The 9,380-nt window shown below is 37.3% G+C and overlaps 1 protein-coding gene across 1 annotated transcript; it reads right to left on the reverse strand.

Moving 5' to 3' along the window:
- Nucleotides 1-6,077: 6,077 nt before the first annotated feature.
- LOC133848675 (innexin inx7) lies at nt 6,078-9,099 on the reverse strand. Its single transcript, XM_062284330.1, has 3 exons — nt 8,715-9,099; nt 7,280-7,992; nt 6,078-6,588 (listed from the first exon to the last, which is right to left on the reverse strand). Exons 1-3 carry the CDS (start codon nt 8,946-8,948, stop codon nt 6,213-6,215), a joined length of 1,323 nt encoding a protein of 440 aa, XP_062140314.1. The 5' UTR covers nt 8,949-9,099; the 3' UTR covers nt 6,078-6,212.
- Nucleotides 9,100-9,380: the final 281 nt, after the last annotated feature.

A 9,380-nucleotide genomic window follows, 5' to 3' on the forward strand; every position in this document is an offset into this window, starting at 1 on the left:
ACTTTTGAAAGCAAATATTATGAATTTTGTTTACAAGGTTGCCGACAGCTTATTAATAGGATTGTGTCTTTTGTAGGGTGTCATGTAGTTCATCATATTTAAAAATTTGCAATAGCAAAAGGAACTTTTATTTTGGAAACGTTTTTTTGTTGTTGTATGTGTTGTTATAGGGTAGTTTTCTTTTAATAAAAATCCTAGTTAAAGTTTTTTTGGGGACAGGGTATCTGTAAGTCTATCATGCTGCTGGAATAGCTAAAATACTTCTTGATTTGTCAAGGGCGAGAGGTCGTTGGGATATGTGTTTTAATATTTACTTTAATTTTAGATCCTTTCTAAGTTATATTTTTTGTTGACAGGGTATTTGTAAGTCTATCATGCTGTTTTACTTGCTGAAATTCTTCTGGATTTGTCTAAGGCGAGAGGTCAATAACATTTAGCTGATACGCCAGACAAAACGCGATGAGCGATGAGCTGAGCCAAAATAGATGACTAGGCGGAGTGTTGAGGGGGCGAAAGAGTTGGGAGACAAGGGGCCAAAGGGAGTAGGGAAGAGGGAGAAGAGGAAGCAACAGCAAACAACAGCAGCAGCAGCATGTGCTCAAGGTCATTGCCAAGTGGGCAGCAACAGCGGCAAATGCAATGCGAACTGAAAAGCAAAACAAAGCAGACAGAGACAGAAGGAGTAGAGAAGAGGAAGAGAGAGACAGAGAGAGAGAGAGAGAGCGAGATGTAAAAGGTGTAAAAATAGAAATGCAGACAGAGTAAACAGAAATAGCAGACGAAGAACAGAGAATAGACGGAAGGCAATGGAAAACTCTAGAGAAGTCGCATAGCACAACATGCAGAAGGGAAAAACAAAAACAGATATCGTAAAATTTCCGGGCAATAAAAACGCTATTAGAACGTGCCACATGCTGCACAAACACACACACACACTCACACATACGCACACATGGCCAGACGAGACGCATCGACGTAAACAACCCCCGATGTTGAACGCAACCCTTGGCCTCGCTTTGATTTCACCCAAAACAAAAACAAAAATACTCGAAATGCATTTCTACGTTTCCCGGAAATCGCTCGCAATTTATTTTCTGTGACGTCTCTCGAATTCGGAGTTCGAAGTTCGTTGTTCGAATTTCAATTTCAATTCCTGGTTTTTGCGTGTTTCGATTCCGGATTTGCGCCGTACATCGTTTTTGGACAGGGCTGCTGCGACGTCATCATCATTCAACAGGGGTTGCAACCCTCACACCGCTCGATCCTAAAAGAGAGTCGCACTTTTGTTCGCTCTCTCTCACTCGCTGAGCGGAATTTCCTTTGTCTGCGTACTGTACTCGCGATTTTGGTTGAGTGAGTTTTGTCAGCCAAGCTAAAACTGACCTACGCAGCGTTGCGATTTCATCATTCGTCCTGGTCCTGACGGAAGTGCTTCCTTGTTCCAACCCGGAACAAAGACACAACAAAGACAAAGACGCAATCGCGGAAACAAAGCCACAACTACAAATTCCCAGACTCTCTGCTTAGACAAAGAGCAAAACGCATGACGTTGACAGCTAATATATTCCATATGAAATAAATTGGATTTTCAGATTTTTAAGAAGGATATTTAAAGCACGAACCAAATAAACCTTGTTAAGGTTTGTCAATGTAAATGATAAAGAAAATTAGCATTCGTGTGTTATTTAAGGATTTAAGCTTTAAGATGAGATAAATCTAAAAATCTAAATCTATAAGGAGAATCATTCAGAATAATATTTCGATTATTGGAGTGAGTCAAAAGTAAAGGAATAAGATTTGGGGACGAACTAGAAAATTCTACGTACAACTCAGGAAAATAATGTGCAAATAAATGATAAAGAAAATCAGCATTCGGGTGTTTTTTAAGGATTTAAGATAAGATAAATCCAAAAAATGGAAGAAATTATTAGAATCATTCAGAATAAGACTGTTTCGATTTTTCGAGCTAGAAACTTCTAATTATAACTCTGTTAATCTTGAATTGTTAGTAGAATTGCCTAGTTCATCCCCAAAGCATTTAGATTTATCAAAAAGTATCCGTTACGAAATCGGATATTTGCAATATTGACAAAACTTTCTATAAAGATTTCATATTTCAAGATTTCATATTTTAAACCCCCACAATAAATAAATTAAAAAATCGAAAATATATTGAATACAGTGTTCTTAAATTCTAAAAATTCCCGTATATGAAGTATACAAAATTTTGAATTTTAATTTAAATAACTTTGAATGTTTTATTGCCTAAAATTTCACCACAATTCAAATACGTGGCTAGGCTGCACCTTTTTACGTGGTGCATGCCACAAGCCATCACGTGGCCCCAAATTGGGGTCGTTCATTCATTGAAATTGCATATAAATCGCAATAAAATGCGCTCGACATGCAAATTGATCCGAAAATGCAGTTCCTGCTTCTTTCCGATTGCCACAGCCGCACCCCCAATTCGCTCTTCATATCTTTTAAGGGGAGGCGAGAAGCGAGTAAACATTTGCTAATCCGTACAAATTAAATGCAATTGAAATAAATTTGCATGCTAAGAAAATTGGCAGACTCTCACGAGGCGCATGCAACAAGTGTTCCAATTGCATAAATTTATTGGCAACGAATGACCAGACCAAACCGAGTCAAACATAGACACAGGTTTCCACCAGGTCCACTCCAAGCTCCCCCTATTCCCAGTCGTATTCTCAGCCCCCAACGATTCCCAGTCGCAACCCCATCTCGAAGCTCGTTCCGCTTGGTTTGCTTGGCGCAGTTCAAAGTGTTAATTGTCGCATAAATTTTGATAATTGAAGCAATTTGCAGTTTGTTGGAATGTCCCAAGGATGTTGTGATGGGGTAAAGAATGCGTTCCTTATTATAATTATTATTATTATTGTGATTATAATGATCATTTTCGTTATTACTATTACTGTTTTTATTATTATTACTTTTGTTATTATTAATATTATTATGATCATTACTATTATTAGCGTTATTGTTAGCATTATCGTTAGCATTACCGTTAGTATTAGTATTAGTATTAGGATAAGGATTAGCAATATCATTAGCATTAGCATTAGCATTAGCATTAACATTAGCATTAGCATTAGCATTAGCATTAGCATTAGCATTAGCATTAGCATTAGCATTAGCATTAGCATTAGCATTAGCGTTAGCATTAGCAATAGCTTTGACAGCAGTATTAGCATCGAGCATAAATCACAAAAAACGAATCTTTATCATTCCTACTCTCATTAACATTTTTATTCTCTATTTACAGGGCATCTGAAAGTCGCTCACTTTATAACAGCTGTCACGCTTGTTACAATTCTTCGCTCCCCGCTGTTCTTGACCATCTTTGAATACCCGCGCGACTCTTTATTTGGGGGGCTAGCCGTGAATCGTTAAAGACAACTCAATAGGGGCCAGAAGAACCTGTCATACCAGGTAAGCTTGTTCTGCTGCTTCTTCTTCTTCGTCTAGAGACCAAGTCGAAAATGTTAACGGTCATTCACCATTGCGCGAGCGAGAGAGAGAGAGAGAGAGAGAGAGAGAGAGAGAAAACGAACTCTAAAAACGAATCGAAACAATAAGAAAAGAAAACAATGCTCGCGCCATACAATTATTTATTGTGTGTTTCTTTTTTTGGTTAACGTTGCTGTTGTTGTTCTTTGCTGTCTTTTCATTTCGTTTGGCATTTTGTTGTTTTTGCTTTGTCAGAGCTCCAGGAATAAAATAAAGAAGAAAATGTGGCACTTGATATGCAAAACGATAAAAGAAACGTGCACGATATTCAGAAGTTTCTGTATGTATTTCGCCTATGTGACAAATTTACTTTACTTGCCTGATTTCAATCCAACAATTCAACAATTCATACAATTCCACAATCGAACAAGCCAACAACAGGCCGCAAAACCAACAATCCCACAATAAACCTGATCACAGTTTTTATTTGTTTTTTTTTTTTTTTGCCCCCTTCTACTTTTTGCATTGATTTCATTTCGAAAGTCTACAACAAAATGTAAATAATGGAAAGACTCCCATACTCTTTAAAGCAAACTTTTGAATATGGATTTCGAATAGATTTATAGGGTATTTGCCAGTCGAATCTTCTAATACACCTCCTCCACTCTCGTACACTTTATTTTCCTTTTTTTTTGCTATTAACTCAACTACTTAAAACGACAGCAAACACATGTCGAGTGTCAGGCCTCAAGAAGGAGACAAGAGGCGTGGACAACACTGGTAGTAGAGTGGTGCAGGGGGCGTGACAGAGAAGGCGGAACGCGGCGCGAGTGCGTTGTGTATTTGGACAGCAAGCGAGTCAAAAGTGAATACAACTCGTCGGCATTGACCGCAAAATAGACGCGCGAGTTGGCAAACATCATAATAATTGGCAAATACCTAAAAAAGAATCAGAAACGAAATCGATTTTTCAGTTTTTAAGTTTTTCTGTATTTATTTTTCTTAATTTTTTTTTTTACTTTGGATATGTCTAGATGCTGTCAGTCAATAAAATATATACTAAATTTAAAGTTGTGTAGATTTTTCTTTAAAATTACAATGAATGCAAAACTTGTTTATTAATTTCATGAAATTTATTTTTTTGTATAGTATACATATATAGTATATAAACTATATTATATATAAGACTAAAAATATGATATTTTAGAAAACATTTTTTATTATTTTCTTGAAATTAATTCTTTTAAAGTATATAACACTAAGTTTCAAAAAAATACTTAAAAGTTTATCTACAGAATCAAATTTTTGCATGAACTTTGAACTAATTTTATAATTTATACAAAAACTTCTTTGAGTTCTAAGCTAGACTTTCACATTGTGCTTCATTATAGGGTATCTAACGATTATAAGCGGAGACGTGCTCGAATAAGGCACGCTGATCAGGTGTCATAACTAACTGGCAATTACATGTATACAAATATGGCTACCGAATGAATTTAATGGATGATTTTCAAGTTTTTGCTCAGTTTTTTGTTGCTTGTTGCTTGCCAACTTTAAGTTAAAGTGTCGAAATGTGACCAGCTTTAAAAGCAACAAATTGACAGACTGCCCATATAAGTGCATAATTGCGTAAAATCTCAGGATCTCTGTTGAGTGCAAAGCGTGTAGAAATTAGTTAGGGGTTTTTGTTATAAGGGTACTAAAATTCAACTATGGCTTCATTATGCCTACTGCAATGGGGTTTTAACTGGCTTAGCTAACAATCTGGTATATTTTAAGAATAATACCGTATTATTTTTCTTTAACTTCGAATGTAGTACATACTTCATTGATATACCAAATATGATCTTCAGTATATTTTAGTATGTATACAGTATATTAATTTGGTATATTTTAGATTAATACCGCACTTTTTTGCTTTTTTTTTAGAAATGGGCAGCGAGTATCTCAGCTTCAGTTTTGAAGTTAAGATTTCGCATCGGTAAGCCTTTAATCTGAATGTCTATGAAGAAGTTGAAGAGCACACTTCAAGTATTATTTAAAGGTTGGATGAACTAATAATTAGTTAATTGATTATTAGTTTCTGAGCACGATTTGGTTAGTGTAAGGATTGTATAGCATTTGTGTTATCAGTAACTGTAATTTCAATCATGACCTCCATTTGCTTCAAGCTTCAGATGCTCGACACCAAATCTGACCAAATCTTTGATCTCGGATTCAAAAACCACAGTGAGCCACGCCTCATTGTCGTTGTCGCTGTCGGTGTCAACGGAAAGTGGGTCAAACCACAGTCAAGCCACAGTTAAAGCACAGTCAAGAGCGTTGAATGCAAAGTCAAGCAGCGATACCGATAAGTAAATGTCGACAAAAAAAAAGAAGAAAAAAATAAAATAAAATGGGGGTGCTGTGAACATTTGGCTCACATGGAGCCACACCCACATGATAAGGTGAATCGCCTCAGCCGGTTTGCTTTTAACGTTTCTTTTCAATTTCTAAACTGGCCCGCAGCCATTTTATTTCTCTCTTGATTTGAATACTTTTAAGTATTTCAATCTTTGTTTGTTTGCTTTTTTTTGGCGTAAACCCGTTTCGAAAACAAAGCCAAAGAACTTAACAATAAATTTATTTGGGGGAAAAAACCATTTACAAAAAAAAAAAAATTGTATTGTAGAAAAATGTGTAAAGAAATCCATAATTAATTGCTTAAAGCTTAAATTAATGTACATAAAATTAAATGTCGATTAGGCAGGCAACGTGGCGCCATCTGTGGGTGATTTTGGTGCAACAGATGCTCCGCCGCGATGATGCAACAACGGGGCATCCACTGTGTCCAGTGATTCGAGTAAAGGATATTTTACCGTACTGCCAGAACTTCCAGCTGCTTCCCTTTCGCGTGCCTTGTAATCGTTGATATCGTTATCGTGTATCGGATCGTTGGGGAACTCGCTGGCCAGATGGTAGATGACCTTTTGGAAGAGGAATTCCGACAGATTTGTGCGCAAGAAGAACAGGAACATCCAATTGGAGAAATTGCATTTCTGTATAACCGACTTCAGATCGGATTCATCTATTTTGCCCGGCTTTGCCCAGTATAACGACCATTTTGAAAAGGTGACGCTAAAAGTGAAAGAAAGCAAAGAAAGATTGAAATGTTAGTTACTAAATATGTTAGAAAACTTTTGCTTTTTGGGGTCCTACAGTTAAGACTCATTAAGTTGAGTTTGAGTGCTTTAATTACTTGGAAGCTGTTTAAAATAATGTTATATGTTATAACATTTGGTATGTATATTTTAAATATTATGGTATGTCGTGATACTAAATTTAGTTGTTGGTATACCTAAGTATATATTATCTATGTTGTGTTGGGTAATATCGAGGAAATATCGTATTCGCATTGTTTTGTTGGTATTCAAAATGAGTGACGGGTATGTCACAGTCGAGGACACTCGAATGTAAGTTTAAGACTTTGCAAAACCTGCCAAATTTACATCAGAGTCTTTAGCTTTTATAAAAAATTTGGTGTATTTGGTACACTTGGTATATTTTAAATGTTGTATGTCGGTATACTAAATATACTTGTTGGTGGACTTAAAAATGTTGTTTTGGTACAATATAATATAATACTTAAACTGGGTAACTCTGAGATACCCTCAGAGTCAAGCATACTCGAATGTAACTTTCAGACATTCCAAAGCTTGCCAAATTTACATCAAAATATTTTTCCAAATTTTAAAAGTTTTAGAGTTGTAAGATTTGATATAAATGGACGGACAGACGGATGGACATAAAAATCTCGAATGGAACTTACTTTTTGTAGAAGAAGACAGTGAATAGACGCCACAAAAGTCCGAGCACGGTGACGGTCAGTAGAAAAGCATACCAGAACCACAGAATGGTATAAATCTTCTCGTTCATAATGTTCAAAGCCATCACGCAAAGCGTGTCGTGTTCCTGCAACGAACCTGAGGCACCATACTTGTAGAAGGTGCACTTGGTCACTTTGGGGAACACAACATCGAGTGCATCCATTTTGTCGACCCAACGTTCTCGCAGCACTTTGATGCCCAAAGTGAGAAATTCACGGCCCAAAAATCGATGCGTCCAATAGATTTGGAGTAACAAATTGAACAAGTTGAGCAGCTCGGCAAAGACCAAATGTGCGCCCCACGATTGATTCAATCGCATGCGATCAATCATCGTGCGACGTATGTTGATCACACGTTCCTCAGCCTCCGCCATCGATGGTATATTCAGTTTGCCAATTCGCATGCTGTCATGCTTCAGATATTTCGTTAATCCAACCATACGCAATCCATAAACAAGTGCCTTGATGCGACCACCCTCCCATTTCTTCCACAGCATGTGTGGCATGTAGAAGCACAAAGCTTGGGCGAAGAGCACAAATGGCACCCATTGGTAGTAGGCGTGTCGCTTGATTTTGTCTTCATTGCGATTGTAGGGTCCGATTCCGGGTTGAAAGATGCTGCCCGATTCGAGGGCTGTGTTATTCACATGACGCACCTGTTGAGCAGATAAGAAAAGGGTTATTCGTTTGGGAGAAACCTTTGGGGAGGAACTCATGCGACTTTCTTAGGGGTACCGTTTGCTATCAAATCAATAGTAATAGCTAAATATACGATCTTTATGATCGACTAAGTAAGATGGCATTGAATTGTGATTGTTAAGTGACAAGAAGTTGATTGGAGGTTTTGTAGGGTTGCCCAAGTCTAAAACAAGACCAACTCAAAATCAAACAACATTTTAAACTTGTTGAGCAGATAAACGAAGAGAATGAATGAAAAGCGCAGAGAGAAGAAGAATTAAGTAGAAAGCTATGAAGCTATACGAGAAGAGAGAGAATAGAATGAAAAAATAATGCAGAGAATGGGAAGAAAGAAGCAGAAAGCAGGAGCATTTCATTAAAATCACTACCAGACCTCCTAGGTGGTACTGCTGCTACAAATCAATATCAATATAAATTGAAGATCTCTATATAATAGAAATAATTGCAGAATGTGGCAGCAAGCAGAATGATATTAATGTTAAGTGATAGCAAGGTAGATACCAAATGTTTTGATCAAAACCCATCAACACTTGAAGCAATACTTGTATTTATTACAAGATCAAAAAAGGGGTTAACATTTTGTAGTAAAATTCCACAACACTTGAACAAGAAATAAGTTGTAAAGTAGTCGCCACAAAGTTGAAGTTGAAAAACCTTATCTCACGATATGAATACTTACCACTGTAAACGTGGGCGTGAAGAAGCAGAAAGTGTTTATCACCGGCGCGACCACATTATCGGATATGCACTGTATGTGCTCGCCAATGTATTGACGCGAGGTGATCAACAGGGTTGCCACCAGCAGCAGCACAAAGGTCCAACGGTAGTGGAGCTTAAACACAATATTATCGATAATCACACGCGATAAATCGAACTTCAGATATTGCTTAACCGAAGCGAATGTGCTAAGCATGTTTAGAACGTTTCTTTCGGTCTGATATCAGACCTCCGTGTTCGTGGGCTTCTGTATTTGTATTTCGATTTTTCGCTTTTTTTTGGGATTTACGTGCGTGAAGCTCCTCGTATCGTTGCTGTTGTCCGCACACTGCAAGGCTATGCACAGTTACGCCAGTTGGCCAGTCAGTCGAAACGATCGTGCGAGTGCGAGTAATGAAAAGCCTTATCATCAAACTCAACCCTATCTCCGGTAAGTGCCGATCTGCCCCAAAAGAAATATAGAAAAAAAGCTGTTGTGAGCGCCAAAATGCGACAACGATAAGATAATACTACAAGAGACAATAAAAAAAAGAGTTAAGCACATTTATTGAGTTTATTATATTTGGCTGCTCTGCAGTTGAGAGTCGTTTGGTAGTGCCAGAGAGAAGAAACTAGGAAGTTCTACAAT

This window comes from Drosophila sulfurigaster, chromosome X (assembly GCF_023558435.1).
Source record: "Drosophila sulfurigaster albostrigata strain 15112-1811.04 chromosome X, ASM2355843v2, whole genome shotgun sequence".
NCBI lineage: Eukaryota > Metazoa > Arthropoda > Insecta > Diptera > Drosophilidae > Drosophila > Drosophila sulfurigaster.

Coding starts and splice junctions, on each gene's coding strand:
- LOC133848675 (XM_062284330.1), bottom strand. CDS start 8,948: ATGCTTAGCACATTCGCTTCGGTTAAGCAATATCTGAAGTTCGATTTA. Junction 7,993..8,714: donor TCACGCCCACGTTTACAGTG/GTAAGTATTCAT, acceptor TCTGCTCAACAG/GTGCGTCATGTGAATAACAC. Junction 6,589..7,279: donor ACTGTCTTCTTCTACAAAAA/GTAAGTTCCATT, acceptor TTTCACTTTTAG/CGTCACCTTTTCAAAATGGT.